The sequence below is a fragment of the Neolamprologus multifasciatus genome, chromosome 8 (assembly GCF_963576455.1).
Source record: "Neolamprologus multifasciatus chromosome 8, fNeoMul1.2, whole genome shotgun sequence".
Classification (NCBI taxonomy): Eukaryota; Metazoa; Chordata; class Actinopteri; order Cichliformes; family Cichlidae; genus Neolamprologus; species Neolamprologus multifasciatus.
This window is the reverse complement of record NC_140446.1, coordinates 27,667,253-27,693,179: the sequence shown is the minus strand read 5'-3', so window position 1 is coordinate 27,693,179 and position 25,927 is coordinate 27,667,253. Positions and strand designations below refer to the sequence as shown.

Genomic DNA, 25,927 nt, shown 5'->3' with positions numbered 1-25,927 from the left:
CTTTCCGGTGCTCGCCGTGTGTGCAGTGCAGCATTGCAGGCAGTAGCTGGTTAAAATGGTGCTTTCCTCAGAAGTGTATTGACTTTACTGGTGGTGGTGGGGGGAGGAGGGGGGAGGCTGGGGAAAGTTGGTGGGGGAAATGTGCTGAGGCAGGCTACAACATCTAGCCCCGCCCACCCTCACACACTCTCTGCTGCTCTGCCTGTCTTTCCCAGTCTAACACACACACACACACACACACACACACACACACACATACATATCAGAATGATACAGATGCAAAGTCAGCATTATTCTGACACAGGTGTGTGTGACATGAGCTGATTTTACAAAGGTGCAAACATCCAGCAACACCCGGCTTCAGCATGCAGCCTGCAGTAATCCCAGCTCAGCCAAGCCAGCAAGTGCACACACACACACACACACACACACACACACACACACACACGCACACACACACACATCTATTCACAGATGCATGTTAGCGTGTTAGCGCTAAAAACAGAAGCAACAACAGAACAACAAGCAGAGGAAGCAGCTCCACTTCATGCTGGTTCTTCTAAGCTTGTGTGGCGGCTGTCTTGCCTCTGACCCCCCACACACATCATGGATGAACCTCCCGTCCTCTTCCTCCCCGGTGCTCCTTAATAAAACCAGCTGCTATCTTTGGCTCTTTCGCGTAAAGGGAAAAGCTGCCAAGCTGCTCCGTCTTCCTCCCTCACAGCTCTTTGCATCTTTGCCTTTTCTCTCTTTCTAATCTCATCTTTCCTTGTCATTTGTGCTCCGCCACGTCCGTCGGCTATCCCACAACTTCCACGCAGCCTCTCGCCATCCACCACCTCCCAGCGTGTATCTGCCACAGCAGCGTCCCTTCACAGTTCATCTCTTTCTCCCTCCTCTTAGCCGCTCTCCTTCTTTCTCTCTTCCTTTTTTCCTCCCAGCTTGAAAGCTTCTGCGCTGCTGTACAGCGTGGTGACTTCCAGGTTTTCCCAGCCCGACTCGTTCCAGTGCTTTTCACCCGCCAGCGCTGTTAAAGAAAGTGGCTCTCAGACTGGTGTTCCCTTAGAGCAGAGCTGCTGAGCTGGAACTACTGGGAATGACATTTGAAGAAAAGAGGCGAGCGTGCGCTCAGACTGAGAGGAGGCAGGTTTGACTGTGTGTAAGAGGAACACGAGGATAGTTAACATCGGCGAAACGCAGGGAAAGATGGAGGCAGGAAGAGCTGAGCACTGAGTGAAAGCTCAAGTTGGACAAGGAGAGGAAGAAGAGGCAGGCGGAAAAGAAGTGAAAGGAAGAATAAATAACAGAGTGTAGAGTAACGGCGTCTCACAGTACTCTCTCCTTCTCAGCACTATTTCTCTCTTTCCTTCTCCCTACGGCAAAGAAGCAAAGGGGGACTTTTGGAAAGGTTCAGGGGGAGGAGAAGCAGACTGAGAAGCTCTGCAGCAATTTTAAGAAGCAAAAAGAGGCAGCAAGAGAGAGGAAGACCCACTGTGTTCAGGGCCAGAGGAACACATGAAAAGGATTTTATAACTGCTGCAAACACAGAGGCCGTCAGCGAACACTTAGCAAACAGCAAAAACAAACTGAGTGACGAAGAAGAGCAGCGCAGACACTGAAAACACTCGAACACACAGGACACAGAGAGAAAAAGAGGAAGAGCGCGGGTCTCTCTGGTTTCCTTGCATCTTCATCTTCTAACCTCTCTCATCCCCTCTCAGCGAAGATGATGATGTATTTCTGGGTGAGTACTGAGGCCCTGTGAGGGCTCCTGAGCATTACTGAGGGACCCCACACACACACCACACACACAAAGAATCATTTTCGTGCTGACATAAAACGTGTGGCGTTGAGTTTCTGGGTGTGTGTGAGAGCTGATGTGTTTTTGGCCGTCAGAGACAATATGAAGCTTTGCAGTTACTAGCAGTGAGGTTACAGTGTTGCTCTTCATGTATACATCTGCTTTGAGGTGAATTAGTAGGTCTACTCTGTGAGTACACAGTAGTGGATTACTGCATCACTGATATGATGAGCAGGACCAATCACAACTATTGTTATTACTGCTGCCAGGCTGGATTCACAGTTTGAGTCTGTCAGAGGAGACTTGTCCCCAAACTGTGAGGGTTTACTTTGATTTGTTGCTGTTAGTTTGTAACTTCAGGACAAAATCAACAAGCAAATTAAAAATAAACAATGACAACATTACATGACATGAGTGCAAAAAAACTGCATTCTTCTTTCATTGGTTACAGTTTACAGACTGTGCCTCTCATCTCAGCTTTCCTTATTTCCTTTAGTTCACTGTAGCACTGTAACACTGTAACACTGTAGCACTGTAGCACTGTAACACTGTAGCACTGTAGCACTGTAACACTGTAGCACTGTAACACTGTAGCACTGTAACACTGTAACACTGTAGCACTGTAGCACTGTAACACTGTAGCACTGTAGCACTGTAACACTGTAGCACTGTAACACTGTAGCACTGTAACACTGTAGCACTGTAGCACTGTAACACTGTAGCACTGTAGCACTGTAACACTGTAACACTGTAGCACTGTAACACTGTAGCACTGTAACACTGTAACACTGTAGCACTGTAGCACTGTAACACTGTAGCACTGTAGCACTGTAACACTGTAGCACTGTAACACTGTAGCACTGTAACACTGTAACACTGTAGCACTGTAGCACTGTAACACTGTAGCACTGTAACACTGTAACACTGTAACACTGTAGCACTGTAACACTGTAGCACTGTAACTCTGTAACACTGTAGCACTGTAACTCTGTAACACTGTAGCACTGTAGCACTGTAACACTGTAGCACTGTAACTCTGTAACACTGTAGCACTGTAACTCTGTAACACTGTAGCACTGTAACACTGTAACACTAACACTGTATGAATCCCACACAGAGGTTCAAACCTACAACCTTCATGCTGCGTGATGAAAGCCAACCAAACACTGCAGAGTCACCAGTGAGTTGGAAAGCAATTAATGTAGGCAGGTACAAGAATGTTCCTCCCAGGCTAATGATCACCTGCTTGACTTTGCAGTCTGTTTACCCTTTTCTGTTATTTCATAAAAAATGTGCGCAGAAAGCCATACTGAGAATATTTCAAAGTGCACCTGTGTTATTCATCTGGAGGCATGCTTCAGCTATGTGCCATTATCTGGGTTAAACATTATGTGGATAAGCTGCTCCATCACACTGTATGAGTGTGAGTCTGTGTTTGCGCAGTGCCTGTCATGGGAGCTGGGCCCATACAGGAGGTCGAGGAGTTTTGGCTGAAAGTGTGTAAAGCCGACTTTTTATTGACAGACGGAGCTGGAAGCACAGCAGTGCAGCGGGTACTACCCTTCGCCTGAAGAAGCTCGTTGCACTGCAGACCTACAGGAGGCTCTGGGAGAACCAGCGGCTCGATCATCTGATTGGTTTGATGGTTGGCGTGTATATTTTAAAAACGAGCCTCGTATTGATCCAATACATGTACACGAGTTCCTCTAAAGCATTTTTTGAGGTTTAACTTTAAACTCAACATTAGACGTCCCTCCCCCTCAGGCTCAGTTTAGTGTGAAACTACTGGGTTTGTTACAAAGTCATTATTTTAAGAGTTGTGATTTGAAACAAGCTGCGATCAGCTGCAAACTGTTTCCATCTAACAAGATATAAAGTGAGAGAGCCGCATGACAGAGGTGTGCTGATGTGATGCTGTCTTTATTGTTGGTCTTTGTCTCCGTCTGTCCTCTCTCTGCTGAGCCACAGAAAAGTGGAGACTGTGTGAACACATGAAGCAAAGGCGTTGTGGGTGGGGCCTGTGTAGCAACCAGTCCAGTCGACGTCAGCTATTCCTCTTTATCCTCTCTGCCTACCAACTCTCCTCCTGTTGCTCTCAGACACAAACATGCTACACATGTGGACACATACATGCACAAAAGTGTCATCACTGATGATGTGTGGTGCACAGATCTGCAGGCTGTCTGCACACCTGCTTACCAAACGATGGCTGCGAGTGTGTCATTAAACAACTTTGAATACAATATATTCTAAACCAGCTACACTGCAGTAGTTTCACACACACACACACTCGCAGTGCTGAGGTTGCACTGATCTTCTTGATGCCAGTATGACAACAGCAACAGAGTTCCTCCATCTGTCCCTCCAGAGAGTATAGGCGGGAACAAAGACCTCCGGTGTGAGGGATGTGAGAAACGATCAGAGGCTGGAAGAGTGGAAACAAAGCAAGTATCCAGAACTGATGAAAAGGTTCATGGAAAAGAGAAACGGAGCAGCTGGAGGGTCAGTCAGCAGCCAGGTGCTTATTAGAGACCTAGAAGGGAAAGAAAGACGAAGGTAATGACCAGACTGCTTCGGCTTCTTGCTTGCACCACTGGTTCATTAGTGTTAATTATTCATGTTTTACATAGAACGATGCAGATGGAGGGATAGTGACTTTTGAAGAGCAGAGGATGGAAAGATGAGAGCAACAGTCTAAAGCAGAGGGGAGATGTGCAGCTGCCTCCTCCCTTCACTGCTCTCAGTGCGTCTGTAAGCTAATAAATAATTGAGTGTGCCGAGCAGCGCGCTGCATGGGAAGCCTGCTGGAGTGCTACACAGTGAAATGAGGACCTGAGATCTTTAAACTCGTCTTCTGCTGCTCGTCCCCACTTTGATCCCTTTCTCTTTAGCTGTGGGTCGAAGGCGTTTGGGACAAAGCGCGGTCCAATCCTGCGCTGTACATTTCCTTTGAGCCGGGCTTAGATCCACTTCTACTCTGCAGGGTTAATTCATGCTTTATTTGAGAGAGAGCAGGAGTCTACTCTGTTCTGCACCTTCACTTTGTTTATGAGGCGAAGAGTAAAGAGCGAGCTACAGCACAGAAACACGCTGATGGGCGTTTTCTGAGAGCAGCTCAATGTGAGAGCAGCGGTGACATGTGCACAGCTGGCAGTAAACGACTGAACCTGCATGCACTGTCTATGACCATTTATAAGTAATATTATATGTGGGTTTGCATAATATCCCATTATGTACCACATATAGTAATTTTATACTGAACTTTAAATATTGTAATTTCTATATGATTATTATTTTGTTCTTCAGCAGCTTTCCAATGTTTCCATTCATTTTGACTGCGGTTTATGTATTAAAGACGTGTGACAGAGGGCCTCCCGCAGAGTGTTTTTGAAATGCTTCACACTGACTTTGAGAAACACTGATGAAAGTGTAGTCCACTTTACATCAGTGTTTTATATAAGACTGTGTGTCAGGCTGACCACTGTTATACTTTAGAGAGGCTTTAGAACAGGTTGTGTTTAAGGAGCCACAAAAATGACCTGTAACCTTCCTTAAAGCTATTATTTCTGATTTTCACTCAGTCAAAGTTACTATAAATCACAGACAGCAGCACAAAATGGATAGTTTTTAAAAAGTTTCCTTTTTTCTCCTAAGAAGCATCGATTAAATAAATTCCTCCTTCTTTCACTTCTTTTTGCTTTCAGCAGCATTTGTGAAAACCTCTCGTTGTTCTGCTGGCTCGTGTTTAAGATACAGCCCTGAAACCTTAACCTTAACCAGCTAATTGCTGATTGTTGTTAACACCATGATCATGAATAGACTTTTTACAAAGTGCCACATAGTTTAAATAAAAGCTGCACATTAAAGATAAGTGTACATGTTCCAACATACATAATCATCCACACGGTCACTTTCATTTTGCACAAATAGAGATCAACTGTGGTCCAAATCAATGAGAGACAAAGGGGAAAAGAACCTATAGAAATGAGCTTAAAACAAACCACAGCTGACCTGTTAGGCTGTTACAAATGTAGTTGCTATAACCTCATCAGCACGATGGCTTTAGGGTGTAAGGTTGTGCTGTAAAATCTGAATACATCCAGTTCGTAATGGCTGTTCAGGTTGTTTTCCTTGAACAGAAAACTACAGCTGTGCATCGTTTGCATAGTTCGAAGAGTCACTGAAAACAGGTCACATATATAAAGACAATAAAAGGTGTGCAAGGACGGAGCCCTGGGGGACTCCACAGAGGGGGACACTCAGTGATGGCAGCCCAGTGTTGTATGTGTGCAAATACATGTGGTGGTGTACAAAAGTGACCGGCTGCACTGAGGTGTGATTGATGCTAACATTCAGTGATTGGAAAACATGGACTGAGTAAGATTGAGGAATACTGTGTTTATTATTAATAAACAAACTGGTTTTGTGAGATGGTGAAGTGTCTTTAGTGAGTCCTTTATGCAGAGGCAGTGACCATGCAGGTTTCAGTTATAGTCTTTAGTGCTTCCTGGTTACAGCAGGAGGTCACCAAGAGGTCACCAGCTGGTCTGTAGACCTGTGTGACAGAGGCCTGAAAGTAATGTACAGTTATGTAATTCCATATGGAAAAGAAATAGTAAAAACTTATAAAAGACTTGCAGCAGATGTGGCCTACTTCATATAGTGAATCATATATCAGGCTGATATGATTCACTCATGAAAGTGGCCACTTTCTCATTACTGTCATATACTGTTTTAGGAAGTATCCAAAACATACAAGTTTCATTTATAATTTTCAAGGGATCTTATATCTGTTTTCACTCTTGTAAGTTTTTCATACAAGTTTCACACAGACAGATACAAACTTTATAAGATATAAATATCTTCTCCATATGGGCAGCACAGGCCTCCTCTCACCATCACTTCTTCCAGCTTTTCTGGGGTGACACAAAGGAGTGCAGGCAGTATTAGCAAGATGAACACACACACACACACACACACACACACACACACACACACACACACACACACACACACACACACACACACACACACACACACACACAATACTTTATTATAATACCATTTGGTGAGCATCTTCTCCCGTGTGCTCCCTCCTCTAATCCTTTACAAACATGCTTCATAAGCGTCATCTCCACAACTAACATTACACCGCAGTGGGCTCCACTGTTCACAGCCATGAGTACATGGACATAGTGCAGTTGTCCTGGATTGTTAGAAGGGCTGAAGTGTGTGTATGTGTCTGTGTGTGTGTCTGTGTGTCTGTGTGTGTGTGTGTGTGTCTCTGTTTGAAAGTCTCTGTGGCCACAAGGCACTGACCATCATCTGTGTAATAACCACACGTGTCCACTCTGTAGTGTCTTCACAGTGTGTCTGCTCTTCACAGTTGTGTCTTTCTAAAGAGGTGGATGATGCTGTAATATGAATATGTAAACAGATTTATTCACTCGTACATCACATGTGTGGCAAACACGTTTTTTACCAGATTTCGTTAAAAGGATGAATAATATTACAGAAGCACAGGCAGTAACATTGTAGTAACATTGTTGCTTAAAGTTTTCTGCTCTGTGGTGTCACATACAAAAACGCTGTAAAGCTGTTTTCGCCACCACGGACACATTTTCTCATTTAGCCGACCTGATATGTCCGAGGAAGCAGAGGACACAAACCCAACTCTGCCATCACATCTGAAGTACAGACGGTGTCAGTGATTCAGCTTTGTGTGTTTTCTTTTGCTTTGTTTTTGATTTTCACTAAAGAATATTAAAAAAGTTTGTTGTGCAGCTCTGCTGTGCTGCAGCCAGACTGAGGAAGGTGCAACACTGCTGTCTACAGCAGCTGTTCCAGATGTTCAGTGACACTCAGTCTAACACGTTTCTTTCGTGTCATCACTTTTTGTTTGTCTCAATATCTTTTTCTGTTTTTGCTGCAAATCACTTCACCTGTGAGTCCTGGCATGCTTGAATTTCCATACAGGAAGGCGGGCCCACATGAGGCCAGGGGCCGTAACAATGATTCCCATGAAGAGTTCTGATCACCTGTGTGCCTCTATCACCTTCATCCATCGTTATTCTCTGTCAAGACGTCTGATCTTCAAATATCTGCTGCTCACTGCTGACACACAGAGCGCTCTGCTGTTAGGAAGAAGCTTTTGACCCCGAGATGTTTTTTCTGCATATTTGTCTCTTAAATGTTTCAGATCATCAAACTATTGGTAACATTAGATAACAATAAAGTGATTTATAAAGGGAGAAAAGCTTCCAGACCGTCCTGGCCCAGCGTGGAAAACCTCAGCAGTTGGGCTAACATGCTACCTGTCAGGAAGCTAACATGCTACCTGTCAGGAAGCTAACATGCTACCTGTCAGGAAGCTAACATGCTACCTGTCAGGAAGCTAACACATGGCGTCTGTCTGAAACGTTTCAATCACAGCTTCAGCTTCGTGTGGAAATGAGGAAACATCAAAGATGTGTAAACGGAGCTACAAAATAAACAATCATGTTAAAGCCACTGTACTAGAAGTACTACTCACTGTTAGTGATGCACAGTATACACAACAACAGTGATACACAAATAATATGATGTTATTCTCTCCTGTTTGACAATGAAAAACTTCAAACAGGCTGAAGCAGGAAGATGAATGTTCCTATCAGAAGAGAGTTTGAATAAATGTTCAAACGTTCTTCTGATAGGAATGAAGAAATCATGCAAGTGATTCATTTATTTATATATGTTCCAGTTGACAGTATCTCTTAGTATCGGTCAGCTCTCCAGCAGCTGGTGTACATATCTTCCTCCTGAAGTCCCCATATCACACTACAGCAGCACAGCCAGGTGCTTGGCTCGTTGCTTCTTCTTGTATTCACAGTGATCTCCTCACGAATAAGGAGATTAAACAGAACAATCTAGGATGTTTCTCTGAGTACAGGAGGATGTCAGTGATGTTAGCCCTGGTTTAACAGAACGCAGTGTTACAGAAGCAAAGGAGGCAGGAGAGTTAGGTGTTCCCACCGCAGCCACAGGGCAAAGGTCAGTGTATCCCTTTGCTATCATGAAAGTGTCAGCAACGTTTCCCTCTCCCCTGATCTGAGTAAACTGAGCTTAGACTGCATCCAGAACCTGTGTTCAGACGTCCTGCACCGTGTCCAACACCGTGTCCAACACCGTGTCCTGCACCGTGTCCAACACCGTGTCCAACACCGTGTCCAACGCCGTGTCCAACACCGTGTCCAACGCCGTGTCCAACGCCGTGTCCAACACCGTGTCCAACACCGTGTGCAGCACAAACAGCAGAGGTGGAGTCATGTGGGGAGGAAGGTTGTCTCGTGTCACTGAACCCCTGCACAGGGTTGGAACGACAATAAAGCCACTTGACTTGTTGTACACTAAATATTCTTCTTCCTTCTTTATAAGCTCCTCTTTGATGGGATGTGTGTGTGTGCGTGTGTGTGTGTGTGTGTGTGTGTGTGTGTGTGTGTGTGTGTGAGTGTGTGTGTGCGTGTGTGTGTGTGTGTGAGTGTGTGTGTGTGTGTGTGTGTGTGTGAGTGTGTGTGTGTGTGTGTGTGTGTGTGTGTGTGTGTGTGTGTGTGTGTGTGTGTGTGTGCGTGTGTGCGTGTGTGTGTGACTCCTCAGAGCTCGACGGTCCAGCTCATGAATGTTTTTCACACAGTGCTGGGATGCTTGAGTCTTATCTGTGATTTGACACGAGGTGTCATTCGTCAGCTGAGACTGGACTCACCGTTGACATAGTCTCTCTTTTTCCTATTGCACACATCTCTTCCTCCTTTGCAGCAGCAGAAGCACAGAGGTTGTAGCAGACGAGAGCTTGGAGCTTGAAGGCGATAAAGTTAGCTATCGATCAATACTCTGCCACCACCTCTCCACCCCCAGCCGTCTCTCCCTCTCCAGCAGCCAGCACGAGGTCGGCCGTGGGGTCCACATCCTGTATTTGGACTTGAGATGTGCGAGGCTGCAAAGGAGCAGGATCAGTGGACACACAGTGTCTGGGCGTGAGTGAACAGAACAAGGTGAATTGAGCTTAGTCACTCAGACCATAGCATGCTGCAATAAACCGCAAGCTGGAAGCAGTTTCACAAACTATATTTAGATATCCTGCATCGCTGGTGTCTCTGTGGACAAGCCGAGATGAAGCCCGGGACCAAAACCAGCCGCACTGAAACCTTTGTGTGTGATTGTGTTTTTTCACTTTGGAAAACAGATGTTTGTTCTCGTTCATGTTTCTCTTGGACTCTCAGCCTAATCGAGCTCATCACACCGTGATTCTCACACACGGAAACGCTGGAATATTTCAAATGACATGAACTAAGATAATGTAGCAGTCAGACACAGCTGACACATAACAAACACATTTTAATGAAATCTTTTATTTTAGAATCAGAAAATATAGAAACAACCTGATAGTGGTCATCTATTAACACACACTCACACGCACACACACACATGCACACACACACACACACACACACTCACACACACACACACTCACACACTCACACTCACACACTCACACACTCACACACTCGCACACACACACTCACAGTCACACACTCGCACACACACACTCACACACACACACACACACACACACTCACACACACTCACACACACACACACTCACACACTCACACACACACACACACACACACACACACACTCACACTCACACACTCACACACTCACACACACACTCACACACACACTCACACTCACACACTCACACACACACTCACACTCACACACTCACACACTCGCACACACACACTCACACACACACACACACACACACACACACACACACACACACACACACTCGCACACACACACTCACACACACACACACACACACACACACACACTCACACTCACTCACATTGTTGGACTTTGGTCCAGAGGTGAATGAATGTACTGCTCCAGATGGTTTTAGAGAAACTCTAAGTGCTTTGGAAATATTACTTTTAAATATACATGTTCACAATATGGACGTTTTGTAAATGATAATAGAAACCTGTGGTGTCTTGATTCGTGCTCATCAATACTCAAAATATTTTCAGTGGATGAAGTGTCGTCAGTCTCAGCTGACTGAAGGTTCCCCTAAATTGTAACAGGACAGTTACATGATGACCAAAGCTTTGACTAGCAGTGACATCAGTTTCTTTATTACCTGAGCTGCACAGCACTGTTAGATGGTGGAAGGTGTCTCCTGTTATGCTCACCTGTGATTCTGACATTTCTTTGTGACGTGACGCAGTCTTTGAGGCTCTTCGGCTGCACCACAGAGGCCACAGCTGGGTCGGAGGTCGTGTGGGTTTTAATCACACAGAAGCTCCGAGACACACAGATACAGATGGAGATGTTTGAAACTGTGAAAGTTTGGGTTTTGCATTCTTCTCCTGTTATATCAGTGCTTATGTGGCGATACTGGCACATGTACCCACCAGCTCTTTGATGGGGCTATCTTCCATCTCCTCTGTGAATCTAACTCTTACCAGTTAATGATGGTGAACATTTGCATGTGAATGATGGTGAAACTGTTTATGCAGCAGGAGTGTTTATAAGGCTGTTTAAGGAAACTTGCTGTCAGCTCAGAGTGGGACACATGAAACATTTCTTCCACTGAAAACTCGACAATGAGAATGACATCTGTGGGAGAGAACTGTGGTATTTTTACAGGTTGTGATGTCAGCTGCAGGTGATGTTTCCCACCTTTAAACACATATTTGTTAATTGGCTGTGTTGTTAGATAGTGATTATGCAGGTATCTCCTTGCTGCTAATAATGCTCACTATATTCATTCAGTGAGGACATTTTAGTCAAAACTATGACCTAATTACCAAATTTAACATTGATTTAATTCCAGTGGGAAGTCAGTTACATTACATTTCTCCTCATGTGTAATTACAGCAGAATTAATATCAGCTGTGGTAATTGGCTTTCAAGGAAAAGTCAAGTAAGTAATAATCACAGACAGGGGCTAGCGGGGAAACGTGACATTTACTCGGGAGAAAATGAATCATTATTATGTTTTTTAGACTGCACCAACACTGTGAGCCAAACACGACACCACACGACAAGATAAAGACACTGTGTGTCATTAATGACTAATGTGAAACCAACCACATTATCCTATTATCCTTCACCAGTTTCCTGTATGTTGATGTAAATTAGTGCAAAATTCTGCAAAACCCCACACGCTGTAGACACGCTGTAGACGCGCTGTAGACGCGCTGTAGACGCGCTGTAGACAAGCTGCAGAGATGCTGTAGACGCGCTGTAGAGGCGCTGCAGACGAGCTGTAGACACGCGGTAGACACGCGGTAGACACGCGGTAGACGCGCTGTAGACGCGCTGTAGACGCGCTTTAGACGCGCTGTAGACAAGCTGCAGAGATGCTGTAGACGCGCTGTAGAGGCGCTGCAGACGCGCTGCAGACGCGCTGCAGACGCGCTGTAGAGGCGCTGCAGACGCGCTGCAGACGCGCTGTAGACACGCTGTAGACACGCTGTAGAGGCGCTGCAGACGCGCTGTAGACAATCTGTAGACGCGCTGTAGACACACTGTAGAGGTGCTACAGACGCGCTGTAGACACACTGTAGACACACTGTAGACACGCTGTAGACGCGCTGTAGACAAGCTGCAGAGATGCTGCAGACGCGCTGTAGAGGCACTGCAGACACGCTGTAGACGCGCTGTAGACAAGCTGCAGAGATGCTGTAGACACGCTGTAGAGGCGCTGCAGACACGCTGTAGACACGCTGTAGAGGCACTATAGACACGCTGTAGACGCGCTGTAAACACACTGTAGAGGCGCTGCAGACGCACTGTAGAGGCGCTGCAGACACGCTGCAGACGCGCTGTAGACACGCTGCAGACACGCTGTAGACACGCTGTAGACACGCTGTAGAGGCGCTGCAGACGCGCTGTAGACGCGCTGTAGACGCGCTGTAGAGGCGCTGTAGAGGCGCTGTAGAGGCGCTGTAGAGGCGCAATAGACAATCTGTAGACGCGCTGCAGACGCGCTGTAGACACACTGTAGAGGCGCTGCAGATGCGCTGTAGACACACTGTAGACAAGCTGCAGACGCGCTGTAGACAAGCTGCAGAGATGCTGTAGACGCGCTGTAGAGGCGCTGCAGACATGCTGCAGACGCGCTGTAGACGCGCTATAGACAATCTGTAGACGCGCTGTAGACACACTGTAGAGGCGCTGCAGACGCGCTGTAGACACACTGTAGACACGCTGTAGACGCGCTGTAGACAAGCTGCAGAGATGCTGTAGAGGCGCTGCAGAGGCGCTGCAGACATGCTGCAGACGCGCTGTAGACACGCTGTAGACGCGCTATAGACGCGCTGTAGACAAGCTGCAGAGATGCTGTAGACACGCTGTAGAGGCGCTGCAGACACGCTGTAGACACGCTGTAGAGGCACTATAGACACGCTGTAGACGCGCTGTAAACACACTGTAGAGGCGCTGCAGACGCACTGTAGAGGCGCTGCAGATACGCTGCAGACGCGCTGTAGACACGCTGTAGACACGCTGTAGACACGCTGTAGACACGCTGTAGAGGCGCTGTAGACACACTGTAGAGGCGCTGCAGATGTGCTGTAGACACACTGTAGACACGTTGTAGACGCGCTGCAGAGACGCTGTAGACACGCTGTAGAGGCGCTGTAGAGACGCTGTAGACACGCTGTAGAGGCGCTGTAGACGCGCTGCAGACGCGCTGTAGAGGCGCTGCAGACGCGCTGCAGACGCGCTGTAGACGCGCTGTAGACGCGCTGTAGACACACTGTAGAGGCGCTGCAGACGCGCTGTAGACACACTGTAGACACGCTGTAGACGCGCTGCAGAGACGCTGTAGACACGCTGTAGAGGCGCTGTAGAGGCGCTGTAGAGGCGCTGCAGACGCGCTGCAGACGCGCTGCAGAGACGCGCTGCAGAGACGCGCTGCAGAGGCGCTGCAGAGGCGCTGCAGACGCGCTGTAGACACGCTGTAGACACGCTGTAGAGGCGATATAGACACTCTGTAGACGCGCTGTAGACACACTGTAGAGGCGCTGCAGACGCGCTGTAGACACACTGTAGACACTCTGTAGACGCGCTGTAGACACACTGTAGAGGCGCTGCAGACGCGCTGTAGACACACTGTAGACACGCTGTAGACGCGCTGCAGAGACGCTGTAGACACGCTGTAGAGGCGCTGTAGAGGCGCTGTAGAGGCTCTGCAGACGCGCTGCAGACGCGCTGTAGACACGCTGCAGACGCGCTGCAGACGCGCTGCAGACGCGCTGCAGAGACGCGCTGCAGAGACGCGCTGCAGAGACGCGCTGCAGAGACGCTGTAGACGCACTGTAGAGGCGCTGCAGACACACTGCAGTATCCTTATAGCCACAGGAATTAGCTAATAGCAAATCATTATTTGTAGAATACAGGTCGCTCTCAAATACACACACACACACACACACACGCATAAACAGTTTGTGATTTTCCAAAATTAAATGATAGTTTGTCACTTTTAAATTGTTTGTGTATTTTTGCAGATGTTTTAGGTTAAAGAAAAAAAGTATTTGAAATTGTAAAAACATAAAATTAGCTCCAAATGCTAAAACGCTGTCATCTGATCTGAAACATGCTGTACATGTACTTTATACGTGGTAAAATCTCGTGTTCAGTTTTGTGAGTTTCGCTTCCTCCCTGTCTCGTCAGATTAGCTTCAGCTGTGTCTCCCTCCTGTTGTCCCTCGTTCTTTGTATATTGTGTGTGTCGTCCTTTGTTCCTCGTTGGGTCGTCTGCTGATCTCTCCTCGTGTTTCCCAAGTTCCTCGTTTCCAGTTCCTGGATTGTTTTTCAGGAAACAATCCAGGAACGAGGTTTCCTTCCCCCATCTCGTTGTGTGTATCTGCTTCAGCTGTGTTCCCATGTGTGTCCACTTCCCCTCATCACCCATGGTGTCAGTTTCCCTTTGTCCCTTATCAGAGCATCTGTTCCTAATGAAGAGCTTTTAGTTAAACCTCCATCTGCCTCCGTGTCCACACTTGGGTCCTCGCACACACTCACATGTACCCAAGGAAAAAACTCCACAGTTGTCAGATTTTGAAGGAAAAGCATCTTGTTTATCTTTGAGGACTGATCCTTGTTTGGTTTTCAATCATTACTTTGAGGGATGGTTGTGGTATGTAGCGCTTTTCTACTTTACCTGAGCACTCAAAGCGCTTTGTTCTGTGTAACAGTCACACACATTAACACTGCCAAAGGATGCTTGGCATAGACATCGACTATATAAATATAATTTATATAAATTTAATTTATAGTTGCATGACCGGTAATGAACAGCTCAGTGTTGTCTCTGGCAGAGATAATGACTTTCATTTATTCATGCTGGCCCTCGTGTTGTCCTACCGAGCTCCTGGTAAGTGAACACATGCAGAGGAAAGACAGGAAGGAACGACGAGCTGTCAGTTAATAACTTGTTTTTTGGATAATAATGAAAAATAATAATGACAACAATAATAACAGGATGGCATGATATCCTTTTTAATCTTAGTAATAAACAATAAATTACAATTTCAGTATTTCCCTCAATAATCGAAGCACTTTGTGATGCATTTGCTTGATTAGCTCAGTGACATCATTTGGGTTAGGGTCGTCCTTTAAGGTGGAATTTACAAAATTCAAACTTGTAATGTGAACAAAGTAATTTCATGTTTCTGTGGTGAACGTAATGAAATCCTGTAGGATCTGCATGAAATCCAGCAACTTAATTTATTCTTGTTGAGATGACAGGATGCAATCTAGTAAGAGTGGTTAGTTGCCTGGACTCACCAAATTCACAAGATCTCACAAGAGTTCAAACCACAGGAAAATCACTGAGGTTAGAAGAGACAGACAACCATACATACACTACGTATATGCCTCAGCTATTTGGTTTTTAAAATTCTATATCAAGCCTTGTAATCATAGTTTCCCTATGTTTTTGAAGTCTAGACTGACAGCTCGGTGGCACAGTGGTTAGCACTGTGGCCTCTCAGGAAGAAGGTCTTGGGTTCAAATCTGCAATCTGGCCAAGTGTGCAGTGGGTTCTCTCTGGTTTCCTGCCACAGTTAAAGTCATGCAGTAATTAGGGTTAAGTTAATGTTGTAAACTCACTGCAACCCTGGTAAAGATAAGAGGATGGATGGAGTGCAAGTTATTATAATTCCATTAACATTTTATGTTAACCAGACTCTAGACTTTGCTGAACACTCCAAAAAAATAACTCTTTAAATGAACTTAAATGGATTTCTATCACGAATAAGCAGGTTTTGTTGCACTAACGTAATTTGCATGGGTTGGATCAAATCAAAATAAGTTGGACTGTAGTAAAACAGTTGATTCATCATTAATTAATCACGTTAGTCCAACTCAAGCACATTAAGTTGGAATAAGAGAATTGCATAATGCTAAAATAAAGCAATTTAATTACGTGGAAATTCTTTCCATGATTTTTTTATGTTCATTCAAAGAGTTATTTTTTTGAGTGCAGGCTTTAATGACTGATCACGTCATGAGTGCTGCGGGCTGCAGAGGTTCAGTTGGAGGTGAGAACATTTTTGTGGCGATGGCTGAAGCCGGAGCCACGGTCGGGCTTGGACTGACTCACAGGTGTGAGAAAGTCAGGTTTGTTCAGATGTTTCATTAAGTGTTTAAAAGCTTAAATGACTGCAGCTTTAACTCTCTTTGGGTTTTACAGAGTTTATGTGATCACAGGGTTTGCTTTAGTGTGTCCTTGTGTGTGTGTGAGATCTGCTGGATGAAAGCAGTATAACAGTGTGTGGGTGTGTGTTAGTTAGCTGACTTCTATCAGCATGAATACGAAGCCTCCCTGCTGCTCTCTCTGAGGCTCGGGCTCGCTGCCTGCTCCCTGTGTGTGTCCCAGCTGTGCCAGCTGTTCCCTTTCTCTTCAACAACTGCAACGAGGTGCTGCGCCGCTGCCAGTGGGCATCAGAGCTATGCACTGTGCCAAGCCAACACAACACCTCATCACACACGCACACACACACTGGTGTAGTGCATTCAATGACTTGCAAATACACAAACTACTTTCATACAAATGGCTCCTCCCTCTCAAGCCTCACCGTTGGCAGCATTAACAGCATGGAGGGATCGACACTGGTTGGTTCTCACGAGGATAGTAGAATGCAGAGCTCGGTCCTCACAAAAATAGCTAAACAGGAACACACACACACACGTTGCAGTTCAGTTGTTGTCTAACTTGAGTTTAACCCTGACACTCAGTCTGTTCTTCCAAAATACAGAGCATTGCTCAGTAAACTTAATATAATTCAATGGTGAGGCCATTATTATTTCTGGCTTCCTCCATAACTCTGTGCAGATCGAGTTAAATTTGAAAAATGACAATAAAATGGAAAACAGCAGACTGCAGCTGGCTGTCACAAGACTACGGATTAGGACTAACAGAAGTATAGATTAGTTAATTTAAAGACAAAAAACATTTACGTGGTTTAAAAATGTAAATATGCAAAAATCTAGACTATCCAGATAAATTCACCGCTTCAGTTTGCTTTTCAGTTTTTTTGCATTAACATGTGTTATGGGTGAGTGTGAGAGGTGTGCAGAGGACGTGGGTATGCTGGACAAAGAGTGATGAAGGTGGAGCTGCCAGGCAGGAGCAGGAGAGGAAGACCTCAGAGAAAGTGGATGTAGTGAAGGACAGAGGGCTGGTTTGGCAGCGAGCAGCAGGTGAATGCAGCAGCTGCAAAAGAAGAAAGTTCATGTTGTTGAAAGAGGAGAAAAGAGTTTTTGTGCTAATAGGTTTGAGAGTCGACTTCAGCAGTCGTGTGAAATATACGATCGCTCTCTTCAGCTGCTACATGCAGCACTGACAACATCAGGCTAAGAAGAAGAGACAGAGAAACAGGAGGTGAGAGAGGGGACAGTTGGCTGCACAGAGAGGTTTATTAAGGGGTCAGAGTCAGGTCGTGCAGGTGAGTCGGCGTCGGCGAGGGATTGGCGCTCGGCAGCTCTGCATGCGATCTGATTGGTAGATAAGAGGCTGGGCCAAACACAGACGCTGTGGGGCCTGACAGGCGTCATGTTTCTTTCATGAGTGGGAGCTGCAGAGCTTGACTTCCTCGGGCAGCGTGTTCCTGCAGACAGTAGGACTGATCTGACATGATGTTGATGTTAAAATGCCAGCGGACTGCTCAACATGGAGGCATCACGCCGGATCTCCATGCACACCTGCCCAAACAGATATGCTGAACATGGACGGTGGACACACCGTTCAGCCGTACGGTTTCAGGTAAACTTTATGTATATTGTGAAACAACACCTGTGTTAAATTTGAATGGCTTCATTCTGAAGACTGACACAGACGAGGAGATCCAGAGATCGAAAAACACTCTGTGGGGGAAGCAGACCAGACGGCTGGCTTCATGGGAATGAGATGAAAACCATTACATGAAGGAACCTTTTAAAAACAAGCGCGTCCATGCTCACAGCTGTACACACAGGGACTCACACACACAAACTACACCCTTTTTGGCTCCTACCTCAAAGCACACTGTGCTGTTGCTCCTACATGCTGCACAATAATGTTTAATATTTAGTATTTACTGTTATATTTTGTTGGTCTTTGGTTTTTGCCCTTTATCGCCGACCCTCTTCCCCACTCTTTTTCTTTCCCTCTTTTTTTCCCCCAGTCAAGTCTGTCCCGTGTTCAGCAGGTTAAAATAAAATAAACAATAAAAGGTGAATCAAATAGACCAATAAGGCAACGCTGGGATGGTCCATTTGGTAAAGTAAATCCATTGGGCATCTTTCTTCACCTTTAGACAATAATTCTGAAGCAAAAGAACCAAACGGGACAGGCGGGAAAAGTGCAGAAGAACTAAGGCCACGTATGTGAGTGGCCTGAAGGATGAGGGTTCCTCAGACCGTGGGCACCAAACACCAGCAGCAGGAGAGCACGCTCTCCACCGAGGAGCAGCTGAAGGGTTAGCTCTTGCTCCAGAAATCCATGATACTGATGTCTAAGCTGTCCATGATGAGGAATCAGGTACTTCAGTGGATAAATCTGGGACTTTTGTTCCTCATGAACAGATTTTCAAAGTACTTAAAACTTCTTAAAACTTTTTTTGCATCTCAAGCTGCTTTCAAATCATATTACCTGCAAAAGAGACTTTCAGAGCACGTAGTGAAGAAATGTTGTGCTTTATTGCTTTATTGTGTCTTTGTTGTGTATCACTAAGTAAAGCAGATGAGGGCAGAGATGGAGGTTCCTCGTCTCAGCTCACATTTTTGTTGCGTATCATTGTTTTCCTGTCTGTCCACAGTCCAATGATTTTAATGGTTAAAGCCTGATAATCAAAAACCTGCCTTAGCGAGGTTTAACCTCTCGTTGTCTGACACTATTAACACCACCTGTCGCCTGAACATTGGTGCTGCACGTTCTAAAGGAACCTTTCCCCTTATTATAAATATCACTCATCAGAAAATCTTTTATGAAAAGTCTTCACTGGGTCAGCAGTCATCTCTTCAAGGCTTCCTACTGAAGTGTTGAGACACATTTAAATAAAAAATCTTATTTTCCCAACATCCGAGGAAATGGATGATAAGCACTGTTGATTTACATCAGCCTGTTTCAGGTCCAGAAGATTCAATAATCACTACAGTCTGTGGGAGCCAATGAAAAGACAGAACAAACATGTTCAAATGTTCATAACATGCAAGACGAGCTTAAAAGTTGCTGGTAGCTGCTGTTTGCCTTTGATCAGCTCAAATTTCATCCTTTTAAAGTCAGTCATTGTGTCTCTGGCCTGTAGAGGCAGCGACTTATGGAGAGGACTGCAGTGTGTGGACCATGACTGCAAACACATCACCTCTGCGTCATCGCAGTAACCACGAGCTCCTCACTTTGTGCTCAGTTGTTCATTTAACTTTACTGATGTTGTTTAACACACTCAGGGTTTGTATTTAATCAGCTTAGAGGCCTTTTTAGTAATAATGAGTTTCTATCCACTGACATGTTTGATGGTTTTCAGTCTGAAACTGATGCAGAAAGTTATGATTTTATATTAACAGCATATTAAAGTTAAAGAGAGCAAACAGGTGAAGCTTAAACTTCTGTGAATGTGATATTTGGTCATCAGTGGGTGACTCACACGTTGTGACACTGAACATGGACTTGGTTGTACTTTGAACACACCCTTAGTGCCCTGCCTGAGAGGCAATGGGATGTGGACTGCTGCAGCAGCCAGACGGTGGTGGGACAAAGTGACGCTTTCAGGCAGAAGTACACAAGTGTGGAAAAGTCTGTGGTTGTCCTGATTCCCTGTTTGTGTAGCACAAAGGGGACTCTTGCTCTTCCCGTGTCATCCTCTCACTGCTCCACCTGCTCACATCCACCCGCTCTGTCAAATGTCACTTTCCCATCCCTCCATGTGTTCCCACTCATCCCTGTTAAATGAGTCTATCTGAGGAATCACCGTTCTCTGTCTCATTCCCTTCATTATTCACCGAGGACACAGCTGGAGCAAAGATGCAGTGATGATATCAGGACAAAGACTTTCTGTGCCAGCACGCCTCTCTGTCCTTTCTGATTGGGCCTTTCTCATATTTCCTCTCGTCTCACAGTTTCTGTTGCTCTGTTGCTTTAGCTCGTTTCTTCTTGTTGCTGTCCTGCTGTCTCAGTTCTTGAATCTTCACAGAATGATCTAGTTTGCTGGTTTGATGCTCTCAAAGACAAATCACTGAGAACAAAAGAGGACTGTGTCTTTGCTGTTTGTTTTTGTGCTTTATATATTTCTCTCTCTGCTTTCAGCAGCTCACCAGCACTACAGAGCATCTCTGAAATGCCTGCTGCTGACATGGCTAAAACACGCGGCCTGTGGGAAATGTAGTTTCCATCCACTCGCCTCATTTCCCAAGATGCTTCAGGCCGGTGGTTCAATAAATCAGATGCACTCGTTTCACAGAAATGCAAATGTTGGTGCCAGTGCAGTTAAATTCTCCCAGAGATATATTACTGCCTCTCGCTGTGTGTGTGTGTGTGTGTGTGTGTGTGTGTGTGTGTGTGTGTGTGTGTGTGTGTGTGTGTGTGTGTGTGTGTGATGTATTGCAGCCAGCCACAGGGAGTGCTAAACCTGAACGGGCTGGATTGAGAATTGTGTGACGTCAGATCTACAGAGGCGCTGGACTGTGTCCTGAGGACCGATTTTGTTTCAGAGAAACGGACTGAAGCATTTCAGCCATTCTCTTCTTCTCTGCAGCAAATTGTTTTCTTAAAAAAGCTTCTCTGTGTGTGAATGACTGCTGTGGATCCAGACGCACATGCAGAAAGACTGGAGCGATGAGGATCAGAGGCTCCATCCCTCCACTGGCCACGGGAGAGATTAGACCCGTTACGGCCCACAGCCTCTGTCTGGGGCGACCCTCCTACGTGGAGCCCTGGTGTCAGTGTGGATGAGATACTGCCATGTCAGGCCCTCCATTACACCTCACATGAAATGACAGGAGAAGAGGAGGGAGGGTGATGAAGAAGTGGAGTTTATTGATTCTTAACACAATCTGATCAGGACCAAAGAACTTCCAGGTCAACACTCACAGGTGTCAGAGACAGCAGGATGTTATCAGCAACTGGTCAAAGGTTTATTTCCTGACATACAATGGTTCAAAAACATGAAGGAAAGCGATGTAAACAAAGTCACGGTCTCTCAGGTGTACTCGTGAGTTTGTAAATGTTTGTAAAGTGCAGTGTCATGGTGATGAGCTGTTTCCTCAGCCTCAGGCTTGCTGGTCCAACACACAATAAAGCTGCTCGATGTTCGTGTTGTTACACTTTCAGATCAAACTATTGACAGAAGTTACTGTTTCAATCGTCTTGATTGTCTCAATCATCCAGGTAAGTAAATCTCCAAAAGTTGGGAGGTGATTTCCTTAATCCTGATTCATTATAACAGTCATTATGCAAATGTACTGTTTATAAGATGGAAACCTGCAGTCAGCTGAGACTGAAGACGTCACCTGATGATGATGAAACGTTTCTCCCACAAAACGTCCAGATGAACAGAAGCAACTTTTGGAGACACTGTTTCAATCGTTGTCTGTCTGAGTTCAGCATGTGGAGCATGTTTTTGTGAGGGGCCTGCTGCTGCTTCTGAAATGAAGGGCCATGTGTTGGATGGTGTTGTGCTGGGTCTTTCTATGGATGCAGGGTCACATCAGCGTCTCTCCCTTCTGTCGTTTGATTCTTTGCTTTCTTAGCGAGTGAGCAAATGTTTGAGAGCTGAATAGATGGACGAGCCGTGCGGCTTGGATTTGCTGTTAGCCTGACAAATATGGTTTTATGGGATTTGCAAATGATTGCATTATTTTTGTTTACAGTGGCACGGTGGTTAGCACTGTTGCCGCACAGCAAGAAGGTCCTGAGTTTAATTCCACCATCAGGCCTTTCTGTGTGGAGTTTGCATGTTCTCCCCGTACTTCCCTCCGGGTACTCCGGCTTCCTCCCACCGTCCAAAGACATGCAGCTTGTGGGGATAGGTTAATTGGATAATCCAAATTGCCACTAGGTGTGAATGTGCGAGTGAATGGTTGTCTGTCCCTGTGACAGACCGGCGACCTGTCCAGGGTGTGCCCCGCCTCTCGCCCTATGACAGCTGGGATAGGCTCCAGCGCCCCCGCGACCCTGAAAAGGATAAGAGGAAGTGAATGGATGGATGGATGGATGCATTATTTTTTATTTACATTTTAAAGTGTGTGTGTGTGTGTGTGTGTGTGTGTGTGTGAGTGTGTATCAACTTTTTGGAATTAGGGTTGTTTCATGTCACACTTATTTATGTGAGGTCTGGTGGTCATTGCATACTTTTACTGCCAACTCACACGTGTATATGACAATAAATAAATGTGCTTTGCTAAAAAGTGTGTTTATCCCAGACTGACTCATCACTTCATCAGCACACTGCTTTGATTCAGGCCCACCCACACCATTCTGCTGGCACATGTACTCATCGAGCACCAACTGTGAATTAATCCAAATTCAAAAATAGCCCCAAAGAAATTCTGTGGTTTGAGTACTTGCTAAAAATCTACCAAGTGCCATGAACAATGTGTATGCAATATATCTATATCTATATAGATATATATATATATACATATATACATTTACTCATATATACGAGTAAATGTATATATGTATATATGAATAAATGTATATATATATATATATATGTATATATCTATATATATATATATATACATATATACATTTACTCATATATACATATATACATTTACTCGTATATATGAGTAAATGTGGTTATCCCAGCTGGACTTTTGTCAAAGCTGGGAAGGCTCCTAAAGAAAGCTCCAGCCGATCCAGGAGAGAAGGACAACCGCTGCCCAAGCGAAAACCTTTAGATTCAAGATTCAAGATTCAGGAACTTTATTGTCAGTACAACAATATACACAGTATACAGCGTACCAAAACGCTGTTTCACCCCAAGCCCCCCATGGTGCATTTATAAGAATATAAAAGATATATCTCCAAGAGGAATTACAAATAAATAACAACTTGCTAAATTTGGTTAAAATTAAGAGATAAAAAGTTACTAATTAGTAACTATGCAATTCTATACACTACTATAATAATAACTATACAATACGAACTGTACAATAAACAAAGAGAGGAAGAGACAATACGAAGTGGATTGTGCAGTAGGTACTGAATACCAGGTTCAAGTTACGGTCAGCATATTGTAGACAAGACGAAGACATGTGCAAGATGCAAAATGTGCAAATATAGTATGATTTAGATGTGTGTGTAGATGTGACTCAGTGTGCAAATAAACACATTGTTCCCAGCTCCAGTTTTTAGAAGATTTGTGGAATTTCGTGTTGTTTTTGAGCCTTTTACTGAGTGTTGGTGGCTCAGGTGGTCGAGCAGATCAGCTACTGACTGGAAGGTTGGTGGTTCGATCTTTGGCTTCCCCAGTCTGCATGCCAAATATCCTTGGGCAAGATGCTAACCCCAAGTTGCCCTCCGATGCGTTTGTCGGAGTGTGAATGTAGATTAGTTTGCACTTGTGTTTAGAAGTGCTTGTGTGAATGTAGCATGTTGTACAGAGAGCTTTGAGTACTCCGGGAGAGTAGAGAAGCGCTGTATAAGAATCAATCCATTTATTGTAGGTCTTTGTAAAGGTGTATGTGTACATCAGCCCTTTGGTGAAGAAGCTGTTGCAGTGTCTGGCCGTTAAGTTTTGATGCTGCCAGATGGAAGGAGGGAGAACAGTGCATGTGAGGGGTGGAGAGTGTGCTTCACTATGCTGTTCGCACGCCGGATGATGTGTTTGTGGTAGAGTTGGGACATGGGTGGGAGAGGGCCTCCAATGACCTGCTGTCCTCACTATCCGCTGCAGGGACTTATTTTCTGTGAGGGTGCAGTCTCCGTACCAGAGAGTGATGTAGCAGCAGAGGACGCTCTCAGTGGTTAACTGGTAAAATGATGGGAGGAGGGAGACTGGCCTTCTTCAGTTTCCTAAGAAAATGAAGATTTTGTTGGGCTTTCTTCATGATGGTGTTCAGGTTCCAGGAGAGGTCAGCTGACATGTGCACACCCAGGAACTTCACACTGTTGACCAGTGTTGGTCAAGTTACTTGAAAAAAGTAATCAGTGACTAATTACTGATTACCTCCCCCAAAAAGTAATCCCGTTACTTTACTGATTACTTATTTTCAAAAGTAATTAATTACTTATTTACTTAGTTACTTAGTTACTTTTTAAAAACACGATTTACAACCTGAATAGGTGATAAAGTGATAGATCTTTCAGCCCAATTCTACTTTTCCTGCATAATCATCATACAAAATGTAATCAAATGGAAAAGTCTCTTTTTAAAACTTGTTTTATTAGTTTTAATCTTTTAACTTTATGCATCAAGCAAAAATTTAATTATCTGCAACATTCTCTGACTGGAAGAAATTAGTTTAATATTTAAACCTATTTTCTGCACATTCCAGCACATAAAATAAAATATTTTTGTGTGTTTACACTCAGTCTTTCAAATAGATGCAAGTAAAACACAGCAGAAAATAAATAAAGTCAAAGACTAGCAGTCCTGTTGCTCTATTTTCACCTGTAAAGCAGGAGTGGGGTAGGCGGAGGGTTACCCTGGTGCAGGTGTGCAGCGGTCAGTGGAAGAATCCGCGAGTTTCTCTGTGAGTTTCCCATTACGTCGTAGCTACTCGGTGCTTGTTTGGAAGTTTAGGGGGTTTTTTCGCTGTAAAAAGAAGTTTTCTTCCCACGCACAACGGACACTAATGTTTTTGTCACTTTTTATGGAATCAAACTCAAAGTAAGGTCAGTACTTCCACGCTTTAAACGCTGCACGCTCATACTCTCTCTGCACTCGATATATGATCCATTGTTGATCTGCACACAGCTGTTGTCACGAACGTCGCACTCGCTTACGTCACTGTCATGAGACATTCTCGCAAAAAATCACGGTTTTAGTAACGCAGTAACGCAGCGTTCCTACGGGAAAGTAACTGTAATCTAATTACTGTTTTTGCAATAGTAATCCCTTACTTTATTCGTTACTTGAAAAAAGTAATCGGATTACAGTAACGCGTTACTTGTAATGCGTTACTTGTAATGCGTTACTTGTAACGCATTACAAGTAACGCGTTACTTCTCTGCTGTTGACCATCTCAGCAGCAGACCCGTTGATGTGGGCTGTGGGTCGTGGAGCTCTTCCTGACGTTAACAACCATCTCTCTAGAACATTTAGAGACAGGTTGTTGTTCTCACTCCAGTCCACCAGGAGTTGTTCCTCCTCTCTGTACTCAGACTCATCGTTGCTGGTGATGAGACCCACCACTGCTGTGTCATCTGCAAACTTGATGATGTGATTTGAGCTGTCCTGTGCAGTACATCATGTGTTAGCAGTGGACAGCATCACTCCTGTTTTTTCTCTCTGCCATTCCTCTGAGTGGATTAGATCTAAAATTATAACTTACCTTCACTTTTTTATTTAACTTAATAACTTTGTTATTTAGTGAGTTTTGTAGTGGATGAAAAATAAATATAGCAGCAAAATATGAAGAAGCTGCT

General features: G+C 44.9%; 1 protein-coding gene across 5 annotated transcripts in view; it reads left to right on the top strand.

The window, feature by feature from the left end:
• rbfox3a (RNA binding fox-1 homolog 3a) overlaps positions 1-25,927 on the top strand; it is a 518,942-nt gene that overhangs the window by 327,329 nt on the left and 165,686 nt on the right. The window contains exon 1 of one of the 5 annotated variants that reach the window (XM_085171381.1): positions 105-1,744. The exons of 3 other annotated variants lie outside the window; for them this stretch is intronic. In XM_085171381.1, the coding sequence (XP_085027507.1) occupies positions 1,727-1,744 (18 nt within the window). In that variant the 5' untranslated portion in view covers positions 105-1,726. Of the gene's footprint in view, positions 1-104; positions 1,745-23,069 lie in introns of those variants that run through there. One more of the 5 variants, XM_085171378.1, reaches the window with a different exon arrangement.